Source organism: Epinephelus lanceolatus, chromosome 15 (genome assembly GCF_041903045.1).
Source record: "Epinephelus lanceolatus isolate andai-2023 chromosome 15, ASM4190304v1, whole genome shotgun sequence".
Taxonomy (NCBI): domain Eukaryota; kingdom Metazoa; phylum Chordata; class Actinopteri; order Perciformes; family Serranidae; genus Epinephelus; species Epinephelus lanceolatus.
In genome coordinates this window covers 30,071,527-30,088,184 of record NC_135748.1, presented here as the reverse complement: position 1 = coordinate 30,088,184, position 16,658 = coordinate 30,071,527, and the positions used below count along the sequence as shown (strand labels likewise).

The window sequence follows — 16,658 nt, the reverse complement described above, 5'->3', positions numbered from 1 at the left end:
AGGGCAAGAAATCCCGTTTGGCCAAATTTATTTGGAGGAGCAAATGAAGGCAAACTGTGATAAAGGGCAGCCGTGGCTCATGAGGTAGAACAGGGGCGAGTTACTGAGCCCTGGATATCTCCTGATGGCTGTGTTGGTGAGTGTGAATGCAGGTGGCACCTTGTATGGTCGCGTTAAGGCCTTTAGGGTATGAATGTGTATTTTTGAGGCCTTTAAATGTTCACAACGCTAAACCTGTACAGTTTGCAGATGGACTTGCTGGTTCAACTTGGACCTAAAAGTAGAACCCTGCACGACGTGGGATTGATATTGACATTTTGGATGATTCACGTTTAGCTTTACCTCAAAATAAAGCGGCCTAGATCATCTGGTGCAAGTGTTTTTTACAGCCTGTCTGATTATCTGGGTTTCTTGCACCTTCTGACTTTGTTGAAGCGATTTCTTGTTCTCAGATCTCTGGGATCTTATTTTTGTGTGCTTAAATTACAAATCCAGCAAATCTTTACCGAGTATCATTAGCATACATTTGGAGTCGTGTTTGTGTTCACCTGACAAATCCAATATTCACTCTCCTTTTATCTCAGTTTTTAGTTTCCACTCACTCATGAGAGGAATATTTGTCTCTCTAGCTGCTAAATGCTTCGCTAGGTTCACCAGCTAACTGCTATCATTGTTGTTCTGTGGTTTGATGCTGGGCAAGTAGTGTACAGTGGGTTTTACCAGAGCTTTAGTGCTCTGAACACCTCCCTGCTCCTGCCCAAAACTGTTTAATATGAAGAAAATGTTGCCATTGTATATCTCTGCAAACTACATATACTTTACATTTATGAATCATGTCAACATTTCTAAAGTGCCGTAGTATTTGAACTGACTTTGTCATCAAGAGGTGTAGGCGATGATGTGACACCTGGGCGACATGCCTGCCAAGCTGCAGACCAAACTTTGAGACCAAAGAACATGGTTGTTTTTTACCAAACATGACCTTTTCCAAACCACAACCAAATGGTTTTGTGCGCAAACCTATTGGTATGTTGACCACAGGGTTGTTGAGACATCCAAATGTAACGAATCTGTGTTTTGCAGAAACCTACAATGCTAACATTTTTTTCTGACGAATGGGTTAAAGAGCGGGGGGAGGGAACCAAAACTAGCTTAGGGTTGTGTCCGCATATTGTTTTTCTTTGGCAGAAAAGCACTGTCAGGGCAGTTCTTCATCCCAGCGCTTCAGAAAAAAAGCGCTCCCAGCGTTTTTTTAAATTGCATGCTCTGCATGGGTATGTTTCAATGACAACTGTATCTTGATGCTAACATTAGCTAAAAGTCTGTCTCAAAACACATACTTCAGTTAGTACATTTCAGTGTAGTACACTATGTACACTACACTTATTGCATGGTGTACTAATTTAAACAGGGAAATGTTGTCTGAAATCATGCATTGCCATTTTGCACTTACCCGAAGTGACAACGACTTTTTTAGCCGCCCCTTCTTCTCCGTCATCCTCTTTTTAAACAGCTAATTTCACAGACAGACAGTGGAGCATTTGCCCAATATCTCCGCCCACACACGAACCAAATTTATGGCACAACGTCGGTGCTGATTACAATGTGTTGCCGCAGCTAGGAGCAAGTTAGCTAGCTAGTGAATGCTAAAGTTAGCACCACCATTATTTTTCGCGGAAGCAAACCATTATAGACCCAACAAACATTAGAGGGCCTCTATTCAAAACAATATTGGTACTTAGGGCAAAAAACACGTCTACCTTACATCTGAATAACGTGGCGATGTTCAGTGTAGCCAGCTCAGGCTCCATGTTGTCTCCAGCCAGCATATCAAAATTTGAGAAATTTGTGACATAGCAGATGGTGACCGCTGAGGGCGAGAAGTGTCCATCATTCCACACTTAACGTTTTAATTTTCCCGTGCTATGCAGTATGAACGCAATTAAGTGTTAAGAACAGAAGTATGCGATTTGAGACGCACTGTAGGTAGCTAACGTGATGCTACATTAACAGAGGTGTCCACCAGCCGATCTGGGCTTCTCTGTCTTTGGTGGTAGACAGTAGCCTTGCTGAAGAAGCAGCGGTGACGTCACTGACACCTTTCTGAAAAGTTCAGAATTTAGGCTTTAATCATGCTAGTCGAGCAGCATTTTTAACAGCGTTCCAGTATTAAAAAAAGCAGCATGTATCATCACCCTGAGGAACCAAAGAGCCATTAGACAAGATTTTCTGCTTTGCCAGACCAAAGTAAAACAGTTAACATTCTGCATGCGTCTGAGCAGAAGACACAGGCTCATCTGCAAATTAAACTGTGGATGTGTGTTCAGCATAGATATAAAACACTTGTATACGTCACCCAGACGTACAGCTATAGATTGACTATAAAACCCAAGAGGCACTCCCTGAATCCCCATTTATTTTGAACTCCTTGACTGATATTATCTAGAACCTGGCAATGCAATTACAGGGACCCTGCCATCAATAGTGGATTCCAGCAGTGCAAGCATGACAGAAATCCACTTATTCCATCTGGTATTGATGTCAATTTACTGTTTCATTACAGCTGGAGCTTAGAGAGCTGCACATGATCACAACTGAATGAGTATCTTATTATGGGACCTTAAAGCAAGTTTAGAACCACAGCGGTTAAATAATGCAACAGATACAATGTGTAATGATGCACAGACACTCGGCAGACACACAAGCACTTACAAAGATAGCAATAGATTAGATGTGAGGACATTGTTGGGATGCATATGTATGAGTTGCAGCAGGTAATATTGAGAGAGAGGATTTGTAGAGTCCATCAATGTGCGGTGTTGCTGCTGACTGCAAACCAGGTTTATCGTAGCTTCCAAATTCTTTGTTGGGGACAAATGCCCGTCCAAATGAGTTTTTGTGCCTCTGCTACACTTTTTTTTCTGTTTCCACTGTGAAAAGTTGTGGATGGTACCAATGGAACCATTTTGTACAATCCCCATTTTTGGTCCCCCCTCTGTTGGGGTACCTAGCACACAGATCTGGTACTAAAAGGTGGAGCTATGAACACTGCAGTCTGTTGATCGGTCAATAGAGGACGGTCACTCTGCTCAGGGCTGAGTTGTGGCTGGTTTTGAGTCTCATGTAACCACTGTTCATACCGTGGAGAGTTTTACATTAGTAAACTATGACTATAAAATGAAAGGATGTTTTACTGCCTCTTGCAGCAGGTGGAGTCTGAGGAAAAAAATAACTTAATTCACTGGGCCGACTGCCGGCAACTTTTAAGGTGGAATGTTAACTTGTAATGTTACTGCATGAGTTGACGACATGAATCCATAAGCACACCTTAAATTTCACCGTGACAACTTTTACCATTACTTTAGTTTTTATATGACACACACTTTTAGTAATGAGTAGATCTTCAAGCGTTAATATATATTAATTTCGGTCAGATTATGTGAACTGCATTCTAATCCTTACTCTGAGGGAAAAAAAAACGTGTGTTGTTCCTGTGGGCTCCGGCAACACTAAACCCCTGAGCTTGCCTCAGAAGGACTAAATGCACAAACCTGCTATTTTTAAATATCCCATGGACAGAGACTCTCACTGCAGCCTGTTATATATTGTTCTGTAAATGTTGCCATGCAGCCTCGTTCTGTGGACAATAAACGAGGTGGGGGGCTAGGGTCTAGGTACCATGTCTGAAGGGTTCATTTTGGTTCCAGAGGTACCATACCAAAATTGTTTGGTGGAAACGGGGCTAATATTTAATATATTTTCACTGCTTTACTTTGCCGTCAGATAGCCCTTTCTGGCGGGGAACTTAAGTTTTTATATGCATCTATGTTCCCTTCAAAGCCACCTGACTTCTTTGACAAAGTAGTAATTTTTCCTTGCAGAAGACAGGAGTTGTTGGTCTAGGTCTACTGCTATTGCTTAGTTGTTTTTTTGTGCCATTATGTGGTTTTTGCGCTGATAACTCCAAATATGCGCAACAGGTGTTTTAAACAAATGATAAATCATACCTGGTTTCTAGATGACTTACTTTAAACATGTACTAATTGATTGAAAACTGCAGTTCTTTGAATGGCCACTTGAGGCTGGCTCCAAAATCAAGTCAGTCCCCATAGACCCCAATGTTAAAATGCCCAACTTTACAGGAGAAATATACATATTTAAAGTCTGGTACAAACAACATTTTCGGTCTCTACAGGTAATTTCAACCTTCATGACAACTGTACGGAGGGTGAATATTTATATAACTCACCACATTTTATTGAGTTAAAGTTATGTATATTTAAGGGCAGTGCTGCTTGAGTGACAGACTGTCTGCAAGACACTGCTGCAGTCAGTGATTCAGATCCACCCCTTGCTCCTCCCCAGCTCCAACCTCTTGTCAAAATATGGTCACGTCTGGCTCCCAATAACCAAGTTGGCAATGGCCGAAATGCCGAACTAGAGGCTTCAAAACAGCAGTCCAAAAACGAATGTGAGATGTGTAACTGCAGCTGAAGCAGCTACGTGACCCGTCCACCTTAACCTACAAGTCAGTTTACAATCAGCTCTCTTTGCCCGTTGGCCTGGAAGTGGAAGTCCCTACTAAAATGCTAAATTAGCGATTAGCTAGTTATGAAGTATTAGGATAAAAAAGAGGTGGTTGAGGTCAGGGTAGGGGTAATGGGAAGGGTAATATCTCGTTACTTATAAAGTGAATCATGTCCTCATGTATTATGTTTTCTAAAGTGGATTACTGCTGTGTTTGGCCTCATATTTGTTCACTACAGTGTCGTATTGTAGCAGGATTCACAATCGTGGTGGTGGATTTGTCTTGTACTGGTGGTGGGCACGGTTTGGTAGAGGTGTGTCGTGTACGCTACGTATAGAATGTTTCTGCAGCTATACATGTCTCAGCACATGAGTGATGTCACAGTAGCTACGTCCATTATTTTACACAGTCTATGGCTCACATGTTAAAACCTTTAAATTTGGTGAACTTGTTAGCAAACAGTTGCTCATTCACACATCCAACAGAATATTACCATTCGTTTGGACTCAGCCAACTGGTGAGTTTAAGTCCAGTAGTCACGCTTATTTTAGCTCAGTTTTGGTCTCCACCAGCTCCCGAGGGAAATTTCTGGCGCTTTAGCAGCTAAATGCTCCACTATGTTCACCAGCTAGTTGCTAACTTTGTTTGTCTGCCGTTTGGTGCTGGGCAAGTAACGTACGGTTTGTTTGTCAGAGCTTGTTCCCTGAAAACAGCTGCCTGTTGCTGCTGCTAAAGGCTTTGAGAGCCGAGTGACTGAACCAGAACACTGGAGCTGTGGACTCTAACACCAACACAATGAGCCAAAAGACATCTAAAGATGATGTAGAGCCAAATGGAGCTGCAGAGTCTGTGATAATTCTGTGTTCATTTGTCACTAGAAGGGATAACTTTTACATCTATATAGTTATTTGATCCATTATTAATATGAAAATGTTGATTAAATCAGCTTTAATTAGTGTTTACATTTCTGACAATAGACTATGCTTGCAGCACAGTGCTTTGACCCACATAAAGGAGCACGACAGAGCTTTACCTTTAGTTGATGTTCAGTCAGATATGTACACATTATCATGCTCACATGCAACCTAGTGGAATCCAATACAGAGGCCCTGCACCATCTATTTCTTTTGTGATGCTAATAATGCTCTGTTTTTGTGTTCGAGCGGTGCTGATTCAAGTCATTTCTAAAGCTGAGTTTTTGTTGTATTGGATTATGTTGTATTATACATGAGTTCATGTCATTGTTATTGTTTTTCTCCCATGCTGCAAGGCCTCTCTGTCTCTTCCACGGTTTGCTGCAGTTGCTAAAGTTGATAAATGAGGAAACGCTGGAATGTTTTTGGGGTTGAAACTGAGAAACTGTGACTCTGCGAACAGTATTGATTAGGGAAATGCCTGCGTCAGGTGAAACTCTTGGAGCCTCACCAACCTCATCCTCTCTAATTTGCACTCTGGCTCATAGTCAGACCACGAGTGCTTATACACCCACTGGCCTGAGGTCGAGTCCCACCGACACACCCCCTTCCTGTCCCTCCTCCATCTGTTTTGTTATCTGCTGACTGTTCATTTGCTAAATTATTTGCTAAAATTCCTCTTTGCTAAAGTTGTCCTCTTCTCCCCACTCCTAATCCATCTCGCCCTGCCCCCTCCTCATACTCCCACCCTCAACATCACAGGTGTAACACTGTCTTAAGCCTGAGGGGGGCAGAATGCCGGAGCAGAGCAACGACTATCGTGTGGTGGTGTTCGGGGCAGGGGGAGTGGGTAAGAGCTCCCTGGTCCTGCGCTTCGTGAAGGGCACCTTCAGGGACACCTACATCCCCACTGTTGAGGACACTTACCGCCAGGTGATCAGCTGCGATAAGAGCGTGTGCACCCTACAGATCACCGACACCACAGGGAGCCACCAGTTCCCTGCCATGCAGCGTCTGTCCATCTCTAAAGGCCACGCCTTCATCCTGGTCTACTCCATCACGAGCAAACAGTCCCTAGAGGAGCTCAAACCCATTTACCAACAGGTGGGGAGTGATGATGTGTGTTTGTGGATGGCTGGGTTGACTGTGAGTGTGCACTGTAAACTTAACGTGTATTATAAATAGATACTGAATGGAAATACAGGATAAATCTATTACATTGATGTCCTGCTAAAGGCCTAGATTCAGCAGTTTGTTTTATTTGAAGCTAGTGTAAGCAGAAATCTGGAAAGGCAAAAACAAACAGCAGAATATAAAAATACACCCTCCGTTTTGCAGTTCTCTGCTCTCCCCTCTCAGTCCTAAGCTCCCTCGCACTTCATACAGTAACCCAGTGTTTCCCATACATTGATTTATATCAGACCACAAATGAGACAAAAATTAGCTAGCTGACATTAGCCACCCCACTGTCCCTTCACCTTGCTCCCCGCTGCTGTGGACTTCTTCCCTAGGAGCAGAGTGGGCAGCAAGTCGCGAGACAGACCTTTGGACTGCTAAAGTAGTGTCTTGAATTCAGCCGGCGCAAACCCTCAAGTGCCTGTCATCACAGCAGGCTGGTGGCTAGCAGTGCCGGGTCCAACCTGTGTAACAGCAGCAACAGAAAGTTTGCTGATCCGGCAGCAAGTTGGGCTGTCCAGTCCCACAAAGATGGGTCTTGTGCTGGCTGGATTTGAGTTTCTGCAGCTGCTGGCTGACTTTGTCTCTGGAGCTGCTGCCCTCTCTTGTCCAGCTGAGGAGGTTTGTATTGATGGTGATTTGAGGCTCAAGCTAACGTTATCTAGCTAAATGTCAACTTGAAGTTGTTTTTCTTGTAGCATAATTAATGAAGTTACCTCAGAATGGGTAAACTTTCTGTATGTGAATGGTCAGTTTAGCTATTTGGGTACCCTAGAGTGCCCCACCTGTGCTACTGTTAACTATTGCACATTTCCTAGTTTAGCATTAATTGTAATTTATATGTGGTGATTATTTTTATTATTTATTTGTTCCCCATTGCTTTGCTTAGTAACCTGGGCATATTTAGTGCCATTTGCACTAATAGAGAAATTAATGGATTGTAAATTTTAGACTTTGAAATTTTTTCCTCAAGCTCTGGTCCTCTACCAAAGGCCTTGGAGTTTGAGGGTTCTGCACAGTACCTTAGCTGTTCCTAGGACTGCGCTCTTCTGGACAGAGACCAAAGATGTTGTACCTGGAATCTGCTGGAGCCACTCTCTCAGTTTGGGGGTTACAGCCCCGAGTGCTTTTCTAGCTCCCCTTTTTCAGCCCTTGATCATTTAGGGATATGTTCTCTCTGGATGCAATGATTGGGTTTCAGATAACCACCAGATCAACATTTTTAGAAAGGTTCATAATGTGCGCTGACCAGCCAGAACATAACAAGCACTGTCCTTACTTCCCTCCTCCTCTGCAGGTCTTGGCCATAAAGGGCAACGTTGAGGCCATCCCCATCATGCTTGTGGGCAACAAGAGCGATGAGACCCAGCGGGAGGTGGAGACCAAGGACGGGGAGGCCCAGGCCAACCAGTGGAAGTGCGCCTTCATGGAGACGTCAGCCAAGACCAACCACAATGTTACTGAGCTCTTCCAGGAGCTCCTCAACCTGGACAAGAAGAGGAACATGAGCCTCAACATCGACGGCAAGCGCTCGGGGAAGCAGTCCCGCGCCGAGAGACTGAAGGGCAAATGCAGCGTGATGTAAATCCCGGAGAGGAGGAGAGTGGAGGTGGAGGTTGAAAGAGGCAGGGGAGGGGGGAGAAATTCAGAGGAAAGGAGGAAAAGAAGGAAGACAGAGGAGCGAGAGGAGGGACTCACTTAACGTATCACTGAGAGCAAAACGTCTGGAAGGCAACGGGAATCTCATCATCCGCATCCTCCTCCGTTTGACTGGTGCATTCACAAACACAGTTATTTTGAAAACATACAGGATTTCAGTTTTGGAGCTTTACACCCATGTGCATTCTGCTAAAAGGAGGGATGAGGGAGGATGATGCAGAATATCGAGAGGCAAATCGAAAACAAGAAGTGTGTGCCACAGATTAATTACCTGTGGACGACAGCCATAGCCGGAAACAGCGTGGGTGTGGACTTTTGCATCATTAAAGTGCCACAAATTTTGGCTGAGGAGCTGATGGAGACGTTGGACTGCAATAAAAACCACAGACTGCAGCACCCCTTTGAAAAAAAGACTGAAGGTTTCTGATACATTTAGTGTCCTCTCTCAATTCTGCATCCAACCCCTCCCTCCCTGCTCAGCTCACACCCCTCATCATCCCAGCACCCTCATCCTTTACATACCCCCCCCACTATAACAAATATAGAGTAATGTAAATGTAACAGAGTTGACAACGTTACTTAAGCTCACTCATCTGGTTAGAAACACTGTTTTAACAGACTGAGGTGTCCGTCATGCTAGAAAGCGCAGCAACCAAAGGTTTAAGACTGCGAGCGTGAACGACATTACAGCAGCAGAACATGCAAACCAGCTACGTCCCAGAGCCACACCTGAGGACTCTGATGTATATAAACATGGGGTATTTAAATATATTCCATCTAGTCTACACATGCCCCGCCAAAATCAGCCACAGGAATGAGGTCTTATTCTAAACACGCCCCCTTAAAGATAAAAAGACCCTACTTTACCTTTATCAAGCTGTCGTTATGTTTAAAAACTCATCATAAATATCCTCATCTGAAGTGGAGAAGCATCCAGTGGCAGGGTATGCACACACGCTACTGATACGACGCAACAATCCTTTTAAGACTCTCATCTAGTGTAGAATAGCTCTGGATGAAAAGAAGCTGGACTCTCATCAAATGCGGGAAACAGAAATACAAGTCTGCCTTGTTTACGAGGATGATACACTCGGATAATCATTGCCAAGCCGGTAAGATGAAAGGGATGATTTTGGGTTCCGAAGTCAAGAATGTCAGTTTGCTTTGGCACCTTTCACGTGAAGGTTTCTCTTCTTTTGCCTTTTATTTCTTGTTTTTTTTATTATTTTTTTTGCTTTACGATGCTCTTTAAAGTCATGTAAGAGTCAGAAAAATGCCCTCCTTCAACAAAAAGCACACAGAGGGGAAATTCTAAATAAATAAGGGATGGATGTAAAATTGCTCCCGTGCAGATTTTTCAGTGCGACCTGAATCACTTAATTCTGTTTCCTCTTTGTTGGTTGGTTTGGTCGTGTAACCTCTCATATGCTCGTGCAGGCGTTGGTAAACAGGAAACAGAATGGGTCACACATACACACACACACAGCATGTGCACAGATGCATTCATGCAAGTAAGAAAAAGAATCTGAGTAACACCGTTGACTGATTACATGAAGACAAACAGGGCTCACTCACCCTCAATGCCCTCACATTGCACTTTATATCATAAACACACACCCACATGCACACACAGATGTAATTTGTCATGTTTTTGCTTATGTTATGTATTAATAATCTCCCCTTAATATCCTCCTGGAGCAATAGCTCTGCTGTATGTCCAATGTACATGTATACACCCTTTTTTTCCACACAGGAGCTCTGAATATTGTACACAGTGTACACAGGACAGCCAAAAGCACAATACTTTTTTACCAACATATCTATTTGTACATTTATTTGTTTATTTTTTATATGTTTTTCTTCCTTTTTTTTTGTCTCCTTTGTGCAATTCTCATCATTAACATTTATTCACCAGTCCTGAACGTGGAGGAACAATCGCATCATGATCACCGGTAGCTTCTCCGTCTCGATGTGAAGCGTTTTATTTGTCCCGTACATGGCACAATGAGGTTGTGGTTCTGCTGAACAACAGGGTAAATCGTGATGTGACAGGTTAGCTGTGGAGTGCGAGAAATGGGACGTAACCCCACAGGATTGCAGGTCATATAGGACGCAGAGGAGGGTCAGATTATTTGTGTACTTTTCTCCATCTCTCAGGCGGTTTTAACAACAATTTGGGAGGAGGATAATCTGCTCCTGTACTGTTAAACCCAAAGAACACAGATGATTCCCCTTTTAACTGTGTGTCCATCTCTCTGGAAAAAAAAAAAGAAAAGCACAGCAACTGTTTCCGTCTGTCTCCTTCTCTGTCTTTATGTGTGCAGCAGAATCAACAACTGGGCACTTTAGGGTGACATTTTACTTGAAGACTTGCTTATTAATCAGCGATGCCTCATTTATAAGCACCATGTAAAATGTCCCTCCTGCATTACTCACGCCCACAGGCCCACGTGAAAACTATTTCAAACGTGTAGTTATTGTAAATAAAGCATACGGTAGTTGAATGAAATGTTTATAAGAGCTTCAAGTAAGATGTTACCCATGTAAAGAAAATCTGTACCCACTGTCTTTCTGGGAATAAGTCCTTTGTAACCAGGAAATGTTGTTACAGTAGGAGGTTCGATGTTGCTATGTACTGTAATATACAGCTTACTAATGATGCTCATGATATATTGTATTTGACACATCCACTCTTCAGATCTATCAATCAGATAATACTAGCAAAATGTGAATATGTAACTAAAGGTTCAACTCCATGGCTTTTTTAAAATTTTATTTTGAAAGCTGAATGAATCCGTTGTTATCGATGTGTTGTACTTTGCACTAATGTGAGGTCCTGTTAAACTCAAAAGTTTGCATTGTAAAAATGTACCCTTTACCCGTTAGATGCCAGGGATGCTCACTAGTACTCTTTCTCCTTCTTCTTCTTCTTCTTCTTCTTCTTCTTTTTTTCCATCATTTAAAGAAACAAGTTGTGTTTGAAATTGTTTGTCTTGGTTTGTTTTAGATGCCAGAAGGATGGAGTGATTTATGTCATTTGTGTCCATTTAAAGACATGGATAGATTACTGAATGGACCTACCGGGCACAGGCTCCCAGGCCCCCCTCCCCCCCGGCTTTCAGCTCAAAAATGCGTCTTAATTAACAGGTACCGACCACAAAGACACTCAAAACAACCCCAAAGAGACACAATGACAACAAAAAGAGACAAACCGACTGCAGAGAGATGATAAATGGCTGCTAACTACAAAAAGGGGCCATGCAAACTACAAAGGGATCCAAATGACGACAAACAGACTTAAACTGACTACAAAGAGGCAAAAGGCAACTACAAAGAGACTCAACTGGACTACAAAGAGACACTAAATGACAAGTAGACACAAAATGAACATTAGGGCATGAAAAGCAACTACAAAGAGACTTAAACTGACTGCTAAGAGGCAAAAAGCAACTACAAAGAGACTTAAACTGACTACAAGGAGGCAAAAAGCAACTGCAAAGAGACTCAAATTTGCTACAAAGAGACACAAAATGACCACAAGTAGACACAACATCAACACAAGGGCATGAAAAGCAACTACAAAGAGACTTAAACCGACTTCAAAGAGGCAAAAGGCAACTACAAAGATACTTAAACTCACTACAAAGAGACAAACAACAACTACAAAGAGACTCAAAGTGAATAGAAAGAGATACAAAATGACCACAAGTAGCCACAGCATGAACACAATAGCATGAAAAGCAACTGACTACCTAGAGGATATAGGCAACTACATAGAGACTTAAACTGACTACAAAGAGGCAAAAGGCAACTACAAAGAGACTCAAAGTGACTACAGAGACAAAAAGCATCTACAAAGAGATTCAAACTGACTACAAAGAGACAAACGGTAACTACAAAGAGACTCAAACTGACTACAAAGAGACAAAAAGCAACTACAAAGACTCAAAATTACCACACAGAAATTCATAGCAACTATAAATACACCCAAAACGACTACCAAGAGATGAAAAGCAACTGCACAAAGACACAAAGCAACTACCATAGAATCAAAATGACCACAAAGAGAGACAAAACCTGACTTCAAAGAGATGCAAAGCAACTACAAAGAAATGGAATGCAACTACTGAGAGATTCAAAAGACACAGACCACAGAGAGAGATGTGTAATGACCAGAAAATGCAGCTAAACAACAACAAAAATAGACCAAACAATTCAGTGTCTTGCTTCTTTGAAGGAGAGGTGATGGTGGTGGTGGTGGGGGGGGGCTTCTTCATGCCTGTGCCCAGGGGCCCATTGTTTCATAATCCGCCCTTGTCAAAAGGTTAAAAAAAAAACAAAAAAAAAAAACTGGAAATTATCTGTATACCTATCAGACAGCTCTGGTCTGATGTGATGTGTAGCTACTGGCAGCAGTGGTGCACACGCTGCATAAATATGAGCTTATGACACGTCTGGTTGCTTCACGCAAACGCCAGCTTGCAAGCGCATGTTTGTGCAATCTGTTGTTCTGCTGACGTCTACAGGATACTGTCGTTGTTCATGTTCCTGTGTGGAATATGATACAGCAGGGAGGGGGGAAAATAACAATGAGACAGCGTGCAAGAGCAGTATGGACAACAAGCTGGAGCGAGAGGCCGCGCTATTAATAGACATAGTGTGAAAATACCGAGTGCGACTGCACTAACTAACTAGCCTGTACAGGATTCAAATGCGCTTGCATGTGAGGAGGCGTGCATGGGAAGTGTGTGAGCGTCCATTGAGTTTCTTGGGCTGTGTGAGTTAAATGCTGGCATGAATCAGGACAGACACCTCTGCCCCCGTCCTCCCATGGCTTGTCTCATCTCATTTATCAATTAAGCATATTCACTGCTACTGTCAGTGTGTGTGTGTGTGTGTGTGTGAGAGAGAGAGACCATGAGTGCGCAATCAGCCACATCCCATCACTCTGGCCTGCATAAGTGTGTATGTGCGCATGTTTGTGTGCTGCTGTTGCCATCTTATCAAATGTCTGTCAGATATTTGAAGCTTTCCTGTGGAGAATGCCACATTTCTGCATGAGTCATCCGACACCCCCCCCCCACACACACACACACACACACACACGCATATAAAAAGGCATGTAGGCAAAATAGACAGACTGCATGCCCTCAGCTGCACACACAGACTCATACACGCATATTACATTCACACAGGCCTTGTCAGTGAAACCTCATTCTCTCACTGGCTGTGTTTTTTTTCTCTGCTCTGCACTGTTGTACAGGCACCACCGTTAGCACTACTTCTCCATAAATCATCTGTCTGCCTCTTGAAATCTCCAGTTTCTTTCACATTCATCCCTCCAGGTTTTTTTTTGTTTGTTTGTTTTGTGTTTGAGAGTCGGTTGCACTTGAACAGACGGAAGGCCGACCCTGCTCACATTTGATTGTAGATAGCTGTAAATAGTGTTCAAAGGACTTAATATTCCAGAGATGAAAGAGGAGAGAGTGCAGAGGAAAGGATGCTGCGGTGGGAAGGTGCCGTCACTTGCATTTCCTTCTTATAGTCAAAGCGTCCAATTCAAAGTAACGCGGCAAAACTGGGAGTTTCTTCAGAGGAGAGCTACTTGGTGACTTTATGTCAACTTCAGCAGCTGTCATGAAGTCGTTACAACTTGGGTCCTTTTCCAAAGTATGCTATAAAAGTATGCCAATTGACTTTAAAATGGGGAAAGTACGGAAGCCCAAAGTGAGAAATATTAGATTAATAAGATGCAAAATCAATAATCATATGACTAAATACTGAGAAAATATATAATATAACTCAGAAATTTCGGAATAATCAAATAGATATTTAAATCCAGCTTTTATTACGATTTTACATACTGCTTCTTTTCACAGTAGTTTATTTCCAAATTTTTTGTGCACGTTTCCAATGCCACTCTTCATCACAAAGTTGTTGTCCATTGATAAACACATTCTCACTCCGACCTCGTCACATATTGACGTTCTGGTCATGGACTTTTGTCATCCACATACAACGTGCAAGGTACCCTGGGTGCGTTGGTTGTTGACTCTCTGGGACACCGTGTCAAGTTCTGCCTGTTACATGCATTGTCTTCTTTCAAAATACACTTTTTTAAAATAAAAGCACTACGTCAGTACAGCACGGCAAATTGACCTATTTTTCCCTTCAACAACAAACACACATGGTTAGGTTTAGTAAAGAAAGAACAGGGTTTGGCTTTATAATCTTACGGGATGCTAACACCACTCTCTCAGGAACACCTACGTCGGTACAACACCGTGAATTGACATATATTTCCCTTCAACAACAAATGCACATGGTTGGGTTTACGCAACAAAAACACGTGGTTAGGTCTAGTAAAGAAAGAACAGGGTTTGCCTTTGGAATCTTGCGGGACACAAACACTGCTCTCTAGGGTGAAAGTCAGTGTTGGTTGGACCCATCCTCCACCCCTCCCGCCAGCCCCAGTTGGACTTTAGCCACTTTAGCGTTTGTCCTTGTCCCGCCACGTTTCCCCCTGACGCTGCCAGGCACCGGTAAACTATAACAGTTACCAGCGGCGTATTATGCCGATGTTATGGATGTTTGTTTTTTTGTCTGTGTCTGACGCCGCAAGTCAATGCCCAAGTGCCAGATTTCCATGACTTCGGAGTGAGACCGCGTCAGTTCGTGGCATCAAGTTTAGATGATTTTAGCAACACAACGCAGCATTTGACGTTTTTGTCAAAGGTGTTTTTCATTGACTCATCCGTGCTTTTCCAGCAGCTTTTGTGCAACCAAACGCGAGTGTTTGAAGCCAAAATGTGATCTTCAAAGGGCGCTTTTTTTCGTTGGTTTCTGATGTCGCAAGTCACTGCTCAAGCACCAGATTTTGATGATTCCTGAGTGAGACCTGGCTCATTTTGAGGAAAAGTGGCATTACAAAATAAACAGTCACTAGCAAAAAGGTGTTGTGAAATAAAAGCAGGCTTCAGAAAAGGATATTTGGAAATAAAAATTGCTGGAACTGAATAACAAATTTCTACGATTAAATTAGGCTATTGTGAAAAGAAGAAGGATAACATAAAATTTTATAATAATAAACTGAGTTTTAGAATTATTTTTGATTTTTCACATTTTTATAGTTACATTATATATTTTCCCTTCATGTAAGTCATATGATTATTAATTTCATATCGTCATTTATTTAATATCAAATACTTTGGGTCTCTTTATCGGCAGCACTTGTCCCAAATTTTAATGAGGACCCGGCGAAGTTCACCTCACCTCGTTTGAGGTACCTGGGAACTTCCTGGTCGTGTTGCTTAGGAGCATGTTGTTGTACAGCAGAGGAAGTGTGGTTCACATGTGTTCTTCCATAGCAGGATGAGAAACGTAACCCTGTGACACTAAAGCGAAGGGCAGTCAGTAAAATCTAAACACACAGGAAAGGTTGTGGTTTTCAGTCTAACTACAGTTTGTTCCATAAAGTCATTCCTGTACCAACAAGGGCAGGTCGCAGTCCTGTTGAGTCGAGTTGAGAGGCGGAGGATCTGAGGGAAATCAGTGTCGGAGGATGAGTGGAAAACTGACTCCGTTAACCTCTCCGGCTCACCCCTTTACATCCCGTCTGATCGCCTCAGATCCTCACACGCTGTTTTCTGCAGACAGGGGGCGTAAAGCGGGGCATATAGACTTTGTGGGTTATGTAGTTTGGTACTATCCTGTCACTCTGGCCCTTCATTCCTGCATGGTCCCTTTTGGTGTTCCAGCCAGCATGAGAACAAGGACACAAACTGTGAATCATCTTTGTATTTTTTAAATAAATTCCTCAGCAGCATTTACGGCTTCGGTTTTGCAAAAGTTTTATTTCTTTTAAGCACTTACTGTTTTTTGTAAATGATTCTATTGGTTTATGTCTTTTTTTTCTGTTGGGACTTTTTTTTATTTAACTAATTATGATGTATAGATATTTATTCTAGCAATAGTCTTCCTATTAAGATATACTGTGCTGATGCATCCTCTGAATAACTGAAAATAACATATATATAGATGATAATAATAATCAAATCTGCAAAATGATTTTCCTAATAAAAATGTGAACTGAGGAGTGTTTCTTGTCTTAGTGATTTTTCTCCTCTCGGCGTGTGATGGCACAACCTCACCTGTGCTGGCGTTGCTAATAGAAGTTTGATTTTTAGCAATGTCAGTGGTCGCTCCACCACTTTGATCCAGACTGAAAGGTCTCAGTATGTGATTTTTCACCGTGAACATTCGTACAATCTCTCATGGTTCCCAGAGGATGAATCCTCATGACTTATGTGTCCCACCGACTTTTCCCTCTGATGCCACATTTGCTTGAGTCAAAAGTCACCACTTGACTTTTCCTATATCGC

The 16,658-nt window shown here is 42.5% G+C and overlaps 1 protein-coding gene across 2 annotated transcripts in view; it reads left to right on the top strand.

Moving 5' to 3' along the window:
* Positions 1 to 16,372, top strand: part of diras1b (DIRAS family, GTP-binding RAS-like 1b) — a 31,225-nt gene extending 14,853 nt beyond the window's left edge. For both annotated transcript variants that reach the window (XM_078175171.1, XM_033642215.2), the window contains exons 2-3: positions 6,205 to 6,546; positions 7,916 to 16,372. In XM_078175171.1, the coding sequence (XP_078031297.1) occupies positions 6,238 to 6,546; positions 7,916 to 8,203 (597 nt within the window). In that variant the 5' untranslated portion in view covers positions 6,205 to 6,237 and the 3' untranslated portion in view covers positions 8,204 to 16,372. The remainder of the gene's footprint in view (positions 1 to 6,204; positions 6,547 to 7,915) is intronic.
* Positions 16,373 to 16,658: the final 286 nt, after the last annotated feature.